Source organism: Drosophila nasuta, chromosome 3 (genome assembly GCF_023558535.2).
Source record: "Drosophila nasuta strain 15112-1781.00 chromosome 3, ASM2355853v1, whole genome shotgun sequence".
Lineage (NCBI taxonomy): Eukaryota > Metazoa > Arthropoda > Insecta > Diptera > Drosophilidae > Drosophila > Drosophila nasuta.
Window position 1 is genome coordinate 19,579,211 of NC_083457.1, and position 18,446 is coordinate 19,597,656.

General features: G+C 34.6%; 1 protein-coding gene and 1 long non-coding RNA gene across 3 annotated transcripts in view; one reads left to right on the forward strand and one right to left on the reverse strand.

The window, feature by feature from the left end:
* Window positions 1-18,446, forward strand: part of LOC132788375 (KN motif and ankyrin repeat domain-containing protein 1) — a 36,784-nt gene that overhangs the window by 4,041 nt on the left and 14,297 nt on the right. Inside the window, exons 1-2 of one of the 2 annotated variants that reach the window (XM_060795789.1) lie at window positions 11,863-12,275; window positions 15,157-15,200. In XM_060795789.1, the coding sequence (XP_060651772.1) occupies window positions 12,115-12,275; window positions 15,157-15,200 (205 nt within the window). In that variant the 5' untranslated portion in view covers window positions 11,863-12,114. Of the gene's footprint in view, window positions 1-11,862; window positions 12,276-15,156; window positions 15,201-18,446 lie in introns of those variants that run through there. The other variant, XM_060795791.1, reaches the window with a different exon arrangement.
* On the reverse strand, window positions 7,335-8,013 carry LOC132788417 (uncharacterized). The gene is made up of 3 exons (XR_009632627.1): window positions 7,999-8,013; window positions 7,528-7,741; window positions 7,335-7,457 (listed from the first exon to the last, which is right to left on the reverse strand). It is a non-coding gene; the product is annotated as an uncharacterized LOC132788417 (long non-coding RNA).

An 18,446-nucleotide genomic window follows, 5' to 3' on the forward strand; every position in this document is an offset into this window, starting at 1 on the left:
ATTTGGCAATTTGTCGATCGCACATTGCAAGTAAAAGAGCATTTTTTTCTTCTTTTTCATGAGCTTTGTTATGTGGCATAGTTTTCAAAAAGTATCTTTTATAAACGAAGTGGCTGGTGTTGCACATTGCCAGCGTGTCGCTCAGCTTTTAATAGGCTTAAAGTGGTTGAGCAATGCAGCAGCAGCAGCAGCTTTTCTGTCTGATTGTCTGTCTGGTTTGCTTGGTTGTTCGGATATCCATCAAACCATTCACAGGCCATTTGCCACGCCTCTGAACAACTGTATTAAGAAACAACAATGAGAACAACAACAGCAACAGCGATTGCTGACCCTCGAGCAGGAGTATTGCTTGATGTGAACTTGGCTAACAAAATAAACAAACACAAAATAATAAACAAGCAAGCCGCAGCTATAAATGTCCGACAGTGCAAAAAGGCCATAATAATAAACTTAAATAAACACACACAGACCAGAAGAAAAAAAAAACTACATTAAACATAATGTGAACAAATTTGTGCGCCAGTCAAGTTAACACAACAACAGCCACAACAACAACATTTGCTGCAACCACTTTTTTAGCTGTTTTTGTGGCCACTCATTTTTTTTTTTTTTTTTTGTTAGTGTCAGTCATTAGCCAAAATATGAACACCAAAGCCAAGTCATAGTACAAGCACAGTAGTCCATTACAATGTTCAGAGAAAAACGTTTTTTTCAAATTTTCCGTCATAAATTACACTTGGCGAAAAACCCAAGGATTTCCTCCAGCTAATTATGTTCTAATTGGAAAACAAAAATACTGAATCAAACAAAAAATACTACAAATTAAAAACAATTATATGTGAAATGAGTTTAAGTAATTCACAACATAACGGCAAAATTATACATTTTTGTTTTGTTTTTAAGTTATGTTAAGGTCTGTTATTTTAAACTTTACTTTAATTGGTTACCATATTTAACAAAAATGTTTATTTGCTATTTTTTGAAGCATGTCATATTATTGTAAGACAATTTAATTATTTTATACTGGTAATTTTTTGAGTCTTATCCATTAAATATAAGGTTTAACTTAACATTAAAATTATACTATGTTACACCAAATTGTATATAATATTTTTGTACACTTTACAATTTTATTATTTTATATTGGTGACTTTTTGGATTATAGTAATGTACATAAAGTGATTATTTTTTCATTTACTTTTAAGTTACGAGTGTGTTAATTATGTCTTTAATTTGTGATTTTCCTTAATTGAAAACATAAAAATTTGTATTATTTTATACTAAATTATTTATTTATATTTTTCGAGAAGCATGATATATAATATTATGGTACACTTTTATCAACTTTATCAACTTAAGATTGTAAGAGTCTTAGTAGTTCACTTTATGGAAATAAATAAAAATTTTTAAAGATTTTTTTAATGTAATTTTAAATGTTTTTACAAAATTGATGATTTATTATTAAGGATAGCGTGTTTTAATTTAATTTATTTCTTTTAATTTATTTTGTTATGCAATTTAATTGAATGTAGACTACTATTCAATAATTATTTCTATATTTTATGCCTGGATTTTTGTGCTATTTTCACGAGTAGTTGCCAAATGTTTTTGAATTCTGGGTTATATAGGTAAATACATTAATTATCGCATTATAAAATGCTAATGCATTTTCAAATACCATTCTTCGCACACTTAAGCTTAGACGTATTTACATAAATGCACACGTTTTTCTAATCAATTATGTGAAATCTTAACCAAGCTTAAACGCATAATATCTCAGCAAACGAAATTCGTAGTCAAACAACAATAGAAACTAAGTTGCACAAGTCGTGTCAAAAAAGTGCTTTGAAAGCATTATTTTTGTTATTATTTCTTGTGTTCTCTCCCTCTTCGAGCTTTGTTTGTCGTGTTTTGTTTTCATCTGTATTCGTTGTAGCATTGTTTGAGCGATTTGTTTGAATTTCGCCGGCGCCGACCGGCGACGATTGAAAACTTGGGAAGATGTCTCGCCAATGCCTTCTGCCCCATTGGCTCTCGAAGTTTTGATCTCCGTCTTTCGGGCTCTGTGTGGCATTTTATCCAGTCACGCTGCAAGATGTTCTTGGTTCTCCCTTCTTCCCTGACGATGATGTCGATGCTTGGTTTTGGGTCTGGGCTCTGTTATTATGCCAAAGCCGGTTCCATCATCAGTTTCATTGTTGAAGAATACGTTTTCCCTTGCTTTGCAGTTTCGCTCCGGTAATCGGAGCTTTTGATTTATGCAGTTGCCAACCGAAACTGTTGCAGTTGTTCTTTTCAAAGAGTATTTTTCAGAGTCAATGTGTTTATTATATAAAAAAAAAGAATAAGTTTTAATTTTATGTAATATACAATTTGTTCTTTTTAAAGAGTATTGTTCGGAGTCGATGTGTTTATTATAAAAACAAAGAATAAATTTGAAATTTGAGTTATATACAATTTTAAATAATTAAATTTAAACAAATAAATTAGAAGATTAAAAATTCTTGCATAGTATTTATGTTCTTTTAGTTGCTGTTTTAAAAGAATTTTTCAGTGTAAGTGTTCATTATATAAACAAAGAATAAATAAATAATCGTTGTGGTTATATAAAATTTGGAATAATTAAATTTTAACAAATAAGCTAGAAGATTTAAAAGTTCTTAGTACAATATGAATGCTTTTTTTTTTGTATATACAAACAACAAATAAATTTACAAATCGTTATATAAAAGTTGCGAGAATTGAATTTTAACAAATTAGATAGATGATTTAAAAGTTCTGCATACAATACGAACTTATTACAGTGTTTCATTTTTATTAGATTATGACTATACGCGGAAATAATAAAATTGAAAAATCCTTTGAGTTATATAAACTGTAAAGTAATTACACTTTATTCAATTATTTTAATATTTAAAAGCTTTAAATAGTAAAGATGAATTTTAAGAAGTCATTCTCATCTTCAGAATTATTCAAATTTAAGAGCATTGCAAAGTCCCGAATATAATATATAATTTCATTTTTCCATTTAACTGGCTGATTGCATTTTGTATATTTATAAGATGCGAAATGGATTTGAGTTTAAATGGATGCAGCACTTGCTGAATTCTGATACATTGTGGGAAAATTGCTAAGTGGCAGTTTCAGATTTTTGTGGGCAGCTGCTGATGCGGGTAAATCTGAAAAGATGGCGATTATATATTCATATCGAAACTCATTTCGTATGCAACAGTTGTTATGCGATATTTTTGGTTTTACGCTAATACGATTTCACAGCACAATTTTTGCAAAGTACTCGCTCGGTAATTGAAGACGAGTTTTTGGATGAATGAAATGAGTAGCCTTGGAGACAACTTCCGTTGTTGCCAATTGTGTTAGCTACTTGTTGCTTGTTGACTCATTGTCTATTGTCTGGATGTGTCGGAATGCCACTCCGGCATCAGCTTAATGTCCAATTATAATTTGTACAACGGCAAACGGCAAATGTTGCCACTTCAGCGAAGTCCCATTGAAGGTTGCTTGCTTGGTTTGGCCCATTGTACTATACGTTCGTAATCGTAATGGCATAATTATAATGCTTTAGGCCAATTGAAATTTGCAGGCGTGATCTTAAGTGTTGAACAGAAATTGTTTCATAGTTTTGCCTGCGGCTTTTTTTTTGGTTGCGGTCAAGTGACCGATGATTATATTCAAGTACCTGTCTGCACTTTGATGTTTATGGATGCTGTCGGCCAACAATAGAGTGCCAAGAGTATCCGTTAAAGGGTTTTTGAAAATGATATACGCCTATTTCAAGTGTCGATCAGTAGGATTGTTCCATATAATTTGGATTGTAAATTGTCTAGATATTTGATACACCGACATAATCCCTTTGTCCTACGCCACTGCTTGAAACGAGTTTTCAGTTTTTTTGTGGGCTTACTGTGAACTGTCAACAGTATTCAAGACGATCGCAACTCATTATTTACACATCACATAGTTGCTATTTTTGGGCTATCAAATTTCAGTTTCGTGTTGAAGTTCTCTCGGGGTGCCTCGTTTGCATATGACACAAATACGATCTCAGATCCCCACAGCCAAAGCCAATTTCAAAGCGAAACTATTTCTCTTATGAGTAAAGCCGACTGGCGTTAGAATTGTTTACAAGTCGTCACCAATCCGGCTTGGCCTCCAAATATTTGCATATATTTTTGTCGTTTTTAGAAGTGTTCCACCTGCTTGACAAACTTGGAGCCGAGTTGTGGACAATTGCGCAGCAACAAATCATCAATTTCAAACTCGGAAATTGTTTCAAGTTATTTTTCGTGTTTTCGTTTCTGTTTATGCGCTCACGACTGGCTCATAAAAAGTGGGCAGAAAGCACAAAAAATAAATTAAAAGCCAACAATGAGCATTTTTTGCATTAGTCGCTGTTGTTGTTGTTATTGTTGTAGGCAATGTCGATGTCTGCTTTGGCCTTTCAATGAAATCTGCGACTTACTTTCTCCAGCGTGCATTTGAAATTTGAAATTCAATTACGAAACTCAATACGCCCAGGTCTTAAAAGTCGCTTCAACTTATCGCTGGCGGGTAATCAATGCAATAGCGTAAATGTTTATTAATTGGCGGCAAAACGGGCAAAGCGAAGCGTATTGTACGCTCAATTGGCATACCCAACCTCTGGCATACCCAGTATTATTCACAATAGAGCTGACGTATCTTTCAGAACTAGTTTGAATGAACGATTCACTGAACTGAACGAATGAATAGTTTACAGTTCAGATCGTTCATTTAGGTCCTTTGTTCGTTTAGTTTGCTTGAGTGCCACTCTCATTCGATTAAATTGTAGTCAGTTTCTATCAGCATGACGTTTGATGACATATAATATAATATGTTAATATTCATTTTTAGTCCAAAATTAAGCCAATCAAATTCTTAAAACAATAAGTAAAATTTAAAATAAATATTGAATTGAAATAATATGAATTTTCTTATAAGAAAAACAATGGAATAGCAACGAACTAATTGAACGCAAACTAAACTCAATCACAAACTGAGGTCATTCACATAGTTCAGTAGATTTTAGTACAATTTTCGTTCGTTTAAATCATTAGTTTTTTAGATCAGTTGAATCTCTTTCTTGCGTCGTTTCATAGATCGTTCATTCTTTTAAGTCGTTCGTTTGTTTAGTACTTTTGAGTCTCATTAACACTGGATTCAATTTTAGTCAGCTTGCCTTAGCATGTTCTTTGATGACATATTATTTTGGTATAAATTTTAAGCGAAAATTACTCTATTTTCAAACAATATGTAAGTTTTAAAAGTATAAATTGTAGATAATGATAATTATCAAAATTCGAAAAATAATGAATGGTAAACGAACTTAATGAACTCGAAGTTAGCTGAGTTCAAAAATACTGACTACTGAAGAAAAGCACCTTTGGAATTAAATGAACGAGCAAACTAAATGAACTTTATGAACAAATAGTTCGTTCTCTTCGAATTGAACTACTGAGGTACTTCAAAAAAAAATGAACTTCAATAAAATAAGTAGTAGAGTAGTTTTAAAGAGAGCTCTAAAAATATTGACATAAACTACTCTAACAGATTTATTGCCAGTTTTTATTGCCAAATTTCAGTAAAACTTAAATTTTAGTAGTTTGGACGTAAACATCAAAGACCCCAAAAATATTTATAACTACACTTTGAGTCGATCAATTATGCCCAAATGACATTTGCTGTCAGAATTATCTCAATCAAAGTTCTTCCACTTTAATTGATTTGCTAACCACTTGCACATGTTTGATATACCCTATAAATCAGCTGGCAATGGGTATACAGATGTGTAGAGATGTGTGTAGAGTTAAAAAAAGCGAAAGGAAATAGCGAACAAATGCAATTGGGATGCGGCGTCATCGCATCAACAACATTGGCAGATGCAAATTGCGCATACGCCCCGAGGCACAAAGCGTTAGCCAAATGTCGACTGGGTTTTTCATATACATACGAGTACATATATACGCGAGTAACATTCAGCTGTCGGCTTTGTTGTTGTTAGCTGTAATCAGCCACTACTTAGCAAAATGCTTGTGCAATGATGCAATGTGCGGGAACTTGTCTCCGATTTACAATCCGAGATACGTGCGATCGGACATTGAGATAGCTGACAAATTACGGCCTGAGTTGAGCTCAACAGATCTCAGTTAAGCTGAGCTGGCAAAAAAAATAGAGTCCAACGACTGTGGGTGGGCAGGTCAAGCGTTGATCATGACTGGGATGATAATAGCTCGAGTTTGTTGCTCACCTTTGCCAGCGCCAGGCTGCGTCATGTCCAGCCGCCGATTGCAATCTCGCTTGAATACTATATTTATGCCTAGGCTCACCCCTCCCCGCCTCCTCAGAGCAGTCAGCCAACGACTATATCATAATTTACGAGCCGAACAAACGGCGTCAGACGTCAGGCTTCAGTGTATTCTGTTTTCGATTATGCGCCTCGTGGCATTTGGCAGGCATAATGTATTTTGTTTTTCTTTTTTTTTTTTTTGTTGTTTTGTGCGCCATTCTGTAAAGAGCGTTTTTGGTTTTTTGCCGGCCTTGATGGCAAGCGCCTTTGGCGTTTGTATCTTGTATCTTGTATCTCGCTGGCCGCCGTTTTTTGCTGACCACATGGGGCGGCAGCAGGAAATTTGTTAGCCTGTCATAAAGTGCGCCGAATCGCATAAATTATGATTGCAACGGGCTACGATCGTTCGTTTATCGTTTATCGATCGTGGTGGTGGCATGCAAACTATGGAAAGAAAACCAACGAGCGAAAGTGTCGAATGTTGTTCTAGGAAACATTTTCAACAGCCGACGCCTCGCGGCAGAAGCAATTTCTTTTAATTAATTTTCATCAACTCTGTAAACCGCTCCGACGTCGTCTACAGAGTGTACAGTGGAGAGTGTAGAGTCTAGACATAACTCGACAGCACGATATTCTTCACACGCCAACGCAGGCACCGTGTGACAGGTGCTGATTGAAATGACCCCAAAAAAACGGGACGTCACTAAAAATGGAAATGGGAATGGGAATGTCTTTCACACTTGTCTTGCCTCTTGCGGCTGTTTGTAAACTATCAAAAAAGGCTGGCAAGCATTTCTTTAAAAAATACACAACTTTCTTTAGAGAACTCAATCAAATTAAATACTTAAACAGGAAAAAGCAATTATCTGCGCAGTGTCAACGATTGGATACTCTTGTAAACAGATTCATTAAACTTCACTTGACAAAAAAACACAGCGTGTCAATTTGTTGTCAATTAGTAAGAGCAGCACTCAAATCTCTTTTGATCTTCCTGAAGATATAGCAGTCCATAAACGATTGTAGTTCACTTTATTTGTTTATTGTTTACATGTTTTTAATTTGTTTTCGTTAATGTTTGGCACTGTTTGTAATTTGTCTAAGAGAATAAGTCTTTTATGTAATCAACCATGTCGTCCTGTAAAAAACAAAACACATCGAAAACTTAAAGTTTTTTTTAAATTGCAATTAATATTCATCAGACTTACAAATTTATCGGTAATATCGTCCCACAAATTGGCGTTAGACTCGGCCACAGTGAGTGCCAAAAGTAAAGCTGCACATGTGAATATTTTGTTGTTCATCTTGGGTCTTGGTTTTTATGATTTGCTCTGATTTGAAGATGCTTCGGTTGCTGCTGGAATTCTCTGACTGTCATCTTATCTGCCGTGTGCATAATAATAAATAGCTCAACAAAAGCTGCTGCTTCGAAGATAAGACGTAATTTGTCAAAAAATAGAATACAAAGAGGGAGAAAACTTATACAATTTGAAAATACTCTGTAGCATAATATACTCTTAGATGATAAGTTTCTTAGAATTTGGAATATTAATTCGACTTGCAGGGTATTCATTAGTCGAGTTGGCCTAGATTATTCAGTGCGTTTATTAATGAAGTAAACAAAATAATATCATCAACTGCCTTGAATATGTTTATGTACATATATTTAGAGTACTTACTCATATACATATATTTACTCAGCACAAGATTCTGTCTCGCAAAGCAGATTACCGCAGTGAGGATTACCCGACTGCAGAATACTCTTACTTATTAAGTAATTGATGATAAGGGAGAGAAAGAGTCAAGGTTTATTCATATGATTCCTAAGAAATTAATCAGTTGTCTTCTTAGTTCGTTTGAGCTGCAGGTAATCCCAAGTTGTTTAATTGATAGAGAGTGAGTTTATTATATGCTAAGTATTTGTATAGAAGACAATCCGGAAATACTGCTAAGTGGCAGAGATCACCACAGCAGTTCTGTTAAAAACTCTCTTATTCACTTACTACCGACACTCAGCGGGGTCTCTGAAAAAAACAACTTGTAATAAACGTGAAAAAATATAAAATACAAATGACAATCGTTAAAAAAACAAAAACAACTGAGCAGTTGAGTAAACGATCAACTGAGCAACGCCGGCGGTCAAGCTGGCACATAAAAAATAATGATTTCCAACCAAGGCGGCAATAATTTAAACAATACAAAATTACATTAGCTACAACACATCAATAAAACATTTTCATTGATCTCAACTCGAACACTGAGATTGGACATTGTAGATTGTAAATTGTAGATTAGAGACGCCTCGGGCACCGACTCTTGGGAGGCTATCCTAGGATAGAAATCGATTGGGTGTGACGCATAAATAATTGCAGGCATTCATTTAAACTTTTATGTACGTATCTTTGGGCAATGAGAGATATCTACGAGTATGTGCAGAATTATTTTTTGTCTAACGCATAATTAAAAGCCGTGAAGTCCGCAGGCAAAACTTGTTTATGAAATCATTGATACCAAAAATACGATATGAGACGGCTCAAACCGGCTCAGTTCTCAGCTCCAATAAGTTGAGGCTAATTTGTATCTACGCCTTGGCCTCGAGGGCCGTGACAATTTATACCAAATAGAATAAATATCACTGCCAAAAGTCATGAGGCATGAAATTTTTGTGGCTAGCTCGTTAACAGTTTGCCGAACCGACTAAATATTATTCAATATTTTTATACGTGCTTCTTTAGAAACACATTTACATAATTTATAAACAAATACATAAATCAATCGGCTTGCCAGATAGTGCACGCTTCTGTCTCTAATAATGAAATTAAAATATTATTTCATGGCTTGTCACTTGAGCTAGTTGGAGTTCAACACACGCTTGCATCATCATCATCATCGTCGTATGGTAATCAGCTATCAACTGGAAATAGTCTCCTACTTATAAGGCGGCAATTGTGTAAATACTATTTCCACATAATGAACTATTGATAATTACTGCTGCAGGCAAACATTTAATTTGACTTGCAATTCAATTAACTATTTCATTAACTGACTTTTTAACAACGTGCTGCTGATGGTGTCATCGAATACTGTTTTCTATTGTTTTTGTATTAACGGGTAGATCGATATTTAATATTTTTATTGTAGTGTTTCGAGAGAACAAAGATGCTTTGAATGTCGTTCGAATTATGAATATATTGTATTATGACTAATACTTTTTCCATGATCTTAATATAAAATTAAATTTTCAAGCATATCACGACAAATTTGTAAAGTAAGATTTTCATTAATTTTGTATATTAAGCTTCTTATTTCACGGTAAGATATTCTAGAGTAAAATATCGATACAATCTCCAGTTTTACATTGGTTTCTAATCCTAACAAGTTTGACCAAAAAAATAAGAGCCTTTTCAAAATTTGCAATTTTATATTAACAATCTGTAAATTTATTCCGACTATTTACTTATTTTATTTAATTTAATAATCCAGTATAATACATTTTATAAAAAATATGTATATTCTTGACCAGCGCCAATAGTCGAGATGATATATGAACACCGTCTATATGAACACCTAGACTTCAGAGAGTATAAGAGATAAAGTTTGCCCACTTACTCCCACTTAAGTCTACAAAAATTAAGCAACAAGCGTAATTTTGAAGCTATATTCGCCAATTTTGGTAACTAAAGTCTTATGATTTCTAGTCGCGAGCAGATTAAAAATGTAGAAGTTATATTTATTATTTAAGAAATTATTTTATATGGGTAGAAACGCCTACTTATTATTTTATATGGTATCTTTTCTACTCTCTGGTATATTTAGAATGTAGTATATCAATGTATATCAATATACCAAGCCTTTGGTAATACTTAGTATTTTTGCGGTACACTTTTTTGTCATATTTAAAGAATTATACAGCTCTTATTCAAAATGGGTAGCGTGTATTTCACAGTCGAGCAAACTCGATTATAGCTTTTTACTTGGGAAGCATTGAGATAGTCACATCAACATTGATTTTAAATTAATTTATGCTAAGCTTAAATGTCGAACTAATAATCATACAAACTTTGGAAATGTGAGTTTCCAAAGTGAAATTTAATTTGATAAGAAAAATGTTATGTTTTTGAACCCATTTGGGTTTTATTCCAAAGCCGATTAGTATTGTTAGCAAATTCTCTATTACATTTACCAAGTTTTGATTGTATTATTTTCTATTATTCTCTTGAAATATACTTTATGAACTCATCATTCTAACTTCTGCTGTCAGTTTAGACTCAGTACTTCAGCTTGTCAAATCGGAGAGTGTTCGAATTTGAATCCATTTTTTTATATTAGCTGCTGTGGCTATTAATTATTTTTAGATCCACGTCGCATATAACCTATATTCATTTGTTTTTAGTGCATTCGCCCACTTTCATGTCGCGCTGAACGTATTTTGGTCTCTCGAACATCGTGTAAACCTCAATTGCGCTCTCGTTATTGTTGTTTCTGTGCATGTCGGAACAAACAGACATCGAGTGCATAGTACGGACAGACTGCATGACATGCAGTTTGACACATTGTAATGACGTGAAGTGTTTAGGAGTTATCTTATCGCCGCATAGAGTGTGTGTTGTTGTTATTTTGGGGCAACAACAGAATTTCTGTGTGGAGCTTGTTCACAATGTGGGCAGCTGCACTCGATTATTGAACCTTTGCGTAGCTTGTTTGTGTTCTGTGGTCAAGTGTTGGGCGCGAGCTGTTCTCTAATGACTTTGCTAATAAAAATTCTAATGCTCGTAATTACATTTCTACATTTTTTTTGTTTATTAATTAACTATTGATCGTAGCAATGCATTGCTCGTAACATCAAAGCTCACTCCGGTAGACGGCGACACCTTTTTGGCTACATCAATCATTTTTTTCAAGGGGTTGCAGCCGCTGCTGTTCCCAGCTAAATTAATCGCAGTTCTCACACACTCACACATTAGTCTATCAATATATGTGTGTGTGTGTGTGCTGCACAAACAACAATCCAATAGATACTACGCTCGAGTCGAGCTGTAAGCTATCGCTTATCGGGCATGACGCTTGTTTGGGTGTTCCAACAAGTTACGATGCCGCCTAACAAACTGGCAACTGGTTTGCTGCTGTTGCTGTTGCTGTCGATTGTGTTGTGTTGGACGCTTGTATTTATTAATTATCGTATCGATAGCTCTCTCATTTCTGAGCTTTGCTTAAGGCCGAAAAAAATAAAAAAAATAGCTCTTGGTATTGTCTGTTTTTTTGTTCTGTCTGAGATTTCATTGGCGCTCTTTTGTGGCCGTCAGCAAACAACAAATGAAAACAAAAACAAAAACAAACACACACGTATAGCGTATACCTCACACTTACATACACACACTCACACTCTCGCACACAAATGCACATTTACAGAGCATAAAGTTCAGCGGGAACTGGTAAAGTTTTTCTCTGTTCAGTTCGATTCGAGCGATTTTCGAGCGCGGAGCGTTCACGTTTCGTTCGGTTCCGTTCCGTTCAATCGAGTGCAGTCAGTCGGTGAATAAGTAACAAATAAATAACAAAAAAGAGTATAAATTTTTAGTTTGGTTTTGGCCAAGTGAAGTGGGGCTGACTCAGCCAAATGTAACAAGAAACAGAAAAAAGTATTTCTCAAGTCCCAAACGAATCGATAATGGCGTGAAGTTTCGTTGCCAATCAAATATCAGAATTGCCATTTGGCTAAATATAGCATATGCCAATTAATTAAACACACTGCCTAGTGTCAGCTAATAAAGCCATTCGGAAATTACGTATGCAGCATGAGTGTGAGTCTCAGTGATATCGGAATCGGTAGAATCGGGGCAAATGGAAATGGAAGTGGTCTACCCGGCGATTTGCTCAGCTACGATGAGTCAAAGTTTGCCCAAAAGATAACACACCTGACACCCACGGAACAGGAAGCCGTTAAGCGATTTTGGAGGTAAAGATAAGCAAACCAAGCAACCCGATAGCTGATCTCTCATAGAGTTGCCTCAAAGAGTGTTGAAAATGTTAATTAATTGGGCGCAGTTGTGAAGCTGATCACAGATTACACCCAGTGTAAAGTTGTGTAGGTGTTTCAGAGGTGCGAAAGCGGTGCCAAGTGCCAAGTGTCGAGTGTCGAACAAAGAAAAGTAAAAACTTTTGCAAATAATAAATAAATAATTCATACATATCGACAAATTGCCTCAAATTAATTGGCAAAAAGCATTAATAGGCAAAAACCTGTTTGTTTATTTTTAAACCTTAAGCCGAAAACAAAGTGATATATCGTTTGTTTCAATATATTTGAGATTTATGCAGATTGAAAGAGTTTCAAAAACTCATTAAGCAATCAAGCATAAAATTAAATGAATTTGTATGCGATTAAAAACGCTAGAAAGACCCGCGAGAGGGAAACGCCAGCAAAACGCGCCGTGTGTCCAAGTGTTTGTTTTGCTATTGACAACTGTTCAAATAGAACTTATTTATCAGATTTATAAATAAATCAATGCATTCGAGTTGCCGATGGCACTCGCAACGCAGAATGCGACAAATATGCGCGACGCAGTTTGTTGCGTGGATACCAAAAGGTGCACGCAGATACGCAGATACAAAAGTATCTCAGCTGCAGAGATACTTTAGTGTGCTTAGCTCCACACACTTGCGTTGTCACAGGAAAATTATAATAAAATATATCAAGCTGTCAGCATTTTGAGTTCTAGTCGCGGCCCCTTTTGTTGTCATTGTTGTTGCCTCCACTCTGTTCATTTCTGTTCTGTTGTTGTCGTCGGTATTTTGAAACATCTTTGAAACTATGCGCGCCACAAAATCCACAATAATCTGTTTGCCATGCCATAAAGCACAAGGGTCCCAGGCACTGCACTGCACTCATTAGTGAACTTAGCCTCCTTGCCTGCTTCCTCTCGCCCCTTTCGTAGTGACAATGTTTTCCCGGAAAATCGTACACGCGTGGCGCATTTCTCATTTTCATTTCTCATTTTCATTTGTTTTACTTGCACGCAACGGAAGCTGCAATTATTTATGATTTGTTTTTTAGTTTTGTTTTTCGAATTTATTTCAAATTTGATTCGGAGTCCTTAACCTGATGCAATTAGTCCCAAAAATGGCGATGATGGAGAAACTCTGCCAACGGTCCGTGCATTTTCCCATCTTATTAGATTAATTGCTTGTCATGTTTTCCACGCACAACAACAACAACAATAACAACAACAGGCAACAACATTGTGGCTGATTTAAAATAAAATAAACAAATCATATTGAAAGCTGTCTTGCAATTTGCTGCCATATTTTTCATGTTGCGTTTCTTTCGATTCCAAAATTTATGTAAAATGAAAATTTATGCGTCAACTGATTTATGCGGTTTTCCGTGTCGCATGCATGACAAACCCTCCTCTCCATCTCCTCTTCCTCTTCGCCTTCTGCTTGCCTTCTAATACTATTATTTTTGAACCCCTTGCCCCCCTCTCGAGTCTTGCCCCTCTCGAGTTGATCGTCTGCGTCTGCAGAGTTGCATCCATGTGAAACGAGCGGCGGCGTCGCTTATTTTTGGAGTGCAGACCAAATTAATATGTGTGTTTATGATTATGATACACGAATCGTTATGCTTACACATAAATATTTTCATGCATCTGCAACAACTTTGTCAAGAAATCGGTAAAGCGTGGACCAAGAAATACTACATACATACGTATATACATATGTCTCATATACTATATATACTATATACATGCTGTATTTTATTCTAAATTTATGCACACAACATCTTTAAGATGATCGTTATTTTTGGACAAGTTGATATTATCGGCTCCTCGGCCAATTAGTATTTCGGCGCTGCTGATACTCTACCCAAAGTTCGCACAACTATTGCACAAATTTTGTAACAGTCAAGAAAACTGAAGATTCCTTTATGAGAATGTTTTGATTAAGCCTAAAATATTCCTTTACCATTAGCTTGAGTCAATATTCATTTTATTTTAATTTAATAGTACATATATGAGGATATTTTTCTTATTAAATACTGAACTATACTTTTACTATTTTATTATATTTTATATTTTTCTAATATATGAGGATTTTTAAGCTTTCTGCTAATAGAATAATGAATTAAGTTCCTAAATACTTTTCTTTTGTTATAGAGTTGCTTCATTTATCATCCGTTACTTTTTATACATAAAATAATTCTTTATGAGAATGCTTCGATTAAGTTTAAAATATTCTTATACCATTAGCTGGAGTCAATATTAATTTTATTTTAATTTGATCCTTATAAATCATTCATTTATAAGCACATATTTCTTATTAAATATAGCCAAATTCTTTTATTAAATTAATATATTTTCATATATATTTTTTTTGTTTGTTTTATATTTGACAATTGCAGTAAAAGTATAAAAAGTATAGAGGATTTAGTTCTTAAATATCTTTTTTTGTTATGGAGCTGTCACTTTTATTATCTGTTAATTTTTATACACTACACAGCACTTAAACTTTGTTTGTTTGTTACGAAATACTCAACACTTCAATTCAGTACTCATTAGGAAATACGAACTAGTCGTTAAATTAAAAAAAATCGATAACAGAACGGAAAAGTTAAGGAAACGATAACGAAGCGCCACTTGCAATGATCGTTGCTAGATGTGATACTTTAATTGTGCGAAATAGGACAAAACTAATCAAATTTGTTAAAAATAAATGTAACAATGTCACTCTTTTACAATGTAATTTTAAGAAGTTAATTTGTTACCCTTTTATATTTTTAGTTCTCTTTACATATTTGCCATTATCATAACCACATTTCTCTCGCTTTTTTGCATTTGCAGGTCGCTTGTTTTGCGGAGTCAACGCGCCTTCATTGAGGAAAATGGTAAGTACTCGTATATCTGTCATTCGTGGGTTTTTTATTTAGCTATAAAATCGTGGCTTAAGCCCACATGCCACTGAATCGGATGTGGGTCAACTCGACGCCCGCACAGACATCGCATCGAGTTGACTTTAACTCTGGCTCTTTGGTCTTGTTTGCTCTATGGCAACACCCACCTTTTAAGAAATATCTTTGACTTTGCAAATTTGTCGCAGCGGCGTCTCACAGCAATTTACGATGCTTTGCTGTTGTTGCAATTGCATTTTCAACGCACTTTCCATTGTCCAGACACGTTGCCCACATGTGGAAAATTCAGCTGCCTTATGCAAATGCTTTTTGAGACTTGGCTGTCACTTATGTTGCGTCGTTAACGCCCCCCAAACAAAAATATAACATTTGCAATTTCAAATATTTGAACACTTGTGATTTTTAATTAAGCTTGAAAGCTAAAGCCGGTTTCTGGCTTAAATATTTGGCGCATATTGATGTAGATACATTTTTTTTTTGGGCCAATTTATGACAGCGGATATGAGTTGACACTCTTATTTTTTGGGGCGTGGGCGTGGCCAGTTTGCTGGCGTTAATTGAAGCAATTAAGTGCGAAATGTAAATGCCAAGACTTCAACTTCAACAAGCTAATTTCTAAGATTGGCCTTATTAGCCACACGCATTTTATAGTTTTAATATTATTTTTTTTATTAAGCTTTATGTGTGAAATTTATGATGACGCAAAGGTAATCATAATAAAGTTACAGTAAGAGCGAGGAGAACAGTCTTGCATTAATTGGGTAATCAAATGCGTAGAAAATGCCATAAATTGGACCACAGTGAATCGTTCCACAGGGAGCACTTTAAAGGAAATCAAAGTGAAATGAGAAGACAAGGCGAAGAAAACTCACGGAAGAGATCTGTAATTAAGCAAAAATAGCTGTGTGTACTATTAAAGTCGAGACCCTATTAATTTCACTATACAATTTGGCTTTTGAGACATGTAATTAAACATTAGCTTAGAGAAATGTTGATGTCTTTAATTTCTTCGAAAAAATAATTAAAGCGATAAGGCTTTGTTAGTCTGACTGGCTTCGTGATAAAGTTATTATTTTGACAACATTTCAAGTAGATCTAATTTGTGTTAGTCTTTGACATGTCTGGAAAAAAACTAATAGTGTGTAACATTTTAAAAACAAAATTTGGTTAACTAAGGAACTAAAAATATGTTTTAATTGTTTAAATATATTTTTTAATAGAAGGTATTCAAGACATTTTGGTGGATCCAAATATAATAACTGGACTGGAAATATAATAGCTAGACTTAGTGTATATTTCGCTTCCATGACGACTATCACAATTCAACATTTGCTTATATGTGAAAAATGTTTTAAAAATTTTCAAATTGTGCTCGCTTTTTAAAACAAATGAAAAACTAAAATGTTTACCTTTCACACAATAGAATGCAATAGTTAATGACCATTCTTTTAAAATCAAAACTTTTAAAATTTTATTGCCTATTCTTTTAGTTATTTCAGTTTCAAATGGTATATGATTCATTGTCGTATTTTATAAGCTTAAACAAGTACCGATATACCAAATATGCTTCATATTACTGAAATTTCGGGTAAATTTTCCGAGTCTACAATGTTATTGTTTTTACTTTTGTTTCTACATGACTTGAGCACACTCAACTTTAGGTTTCTCGCATATAATTTAATTTTGCATATCTCTATGTACATATTTTAATATTTCAAATAATGTATAGCATAAAATGTAGAGTATTCAATTTGCAAAGCATTGATCGTACAATTTCTTTCGGTTTCATGCTGTATGTTTTTCAATTTTCGCAGTTGTCATTTTGGTCGTGTCAGGCAATTAGATTGAACAGACGCTGCACGTGTTTAGCATAATTATATTTTTGCACTTTACGGTAATTTGTTGTTGAGATTTCTGTTGATGTTGTTTTGGCTGCATTCGCTGTTGCTGTGGCTATTGCACCGTTAACTTCATTAGCTGCAGCTGCAACTACCGCCTACCCGTTGCAGCTTCAACCAAATCTCCCTCGTGTGTGCAACATTGTACACACAGATTGGACAACAAGTTTTCATTTTATTATACCCACTAGTTAAATGGTAAATGGGTATTATAATTTTGGGCGAACTGACAATGAATGATGGAAACATAAAGTGAAGGATTGTTACTCCATATCAAAACTTTTACTTTACTTAGTACTTTGTTTTTATTCAAATTAGGTAGTATGTATCACACTTTTTTTTGTTCACAGTTTAAAACCTTATACGTACTATTTATAAATAGATATGAACTGCAGTACTTATAAGAAAGTTCAATCAAATTAAAAGTACATTAAAAGTCCATCACAAATGTCTTTTTTTTTTTTACATTGTCTTTACATTAATCCGAGGGTATCAGGAAGTAGTCCAAATTCTCCAACATTGAACTGACTTATTTCTCTTTTGACTCTGGCTGGAAATTCATTCACAAGCCGGCTTCATTTCGTATGCTGGGCAGCTTCTTCGTCTTCGTTTTCGACTTGGTCTTGGTCGCGTCTCGGCCAAGCCGCCCACACTGAAAATTTAGTCATTACTAGCGGACGATGATCATGATGAAGTTGTTGCTAATAATGAGGATACGATGTGGTTTGTTTTTTTCAGGGGGGTATGCCATGAATACTTTACGCTGTCAACCATTAAGACCACAACATCGATTCCCAAGTCTGACTCAGTGAAAGAGTCAGTTCAGCAGTCCGTACTATACTCGTAATTTAGGTTTACTTGCAACTCGCTTTGCTGCCTGTCCACTGGGCTAATTTCTTAATTTTTATGTGCGCTGTGTGCACGATTTATGCCAGTGTGCGAATAAATAGGCACCTTTTATGGTGCCTTCGGGATTGGGTAAATTAAGTTGTACAGTTTTGGGCCAACATCTGTGATGTTTCAATGCGAGTCGTGGGCAACAGAATGGGTTTAAAGGTAATGATTATTCATTGCGGTAAGATGACTAAATTGATATATATTGCAATTGATATTTGCGGGCTACGAAAATACAAGATTTAAATAAACTACTCTTGAAAATGTTTTCGCGTCATTGAGTGGACATTGCTGTCCACGACGGATAAAAATAACTTCAGAATAGATGTGTGTTACAATTAACGTAGAGTAATTTTAAGGGATTTCAAGTAATTCTTTTCAGCATATATTTTAAATAATATGTAACTTATTGGTTACAAATGTGCAAACA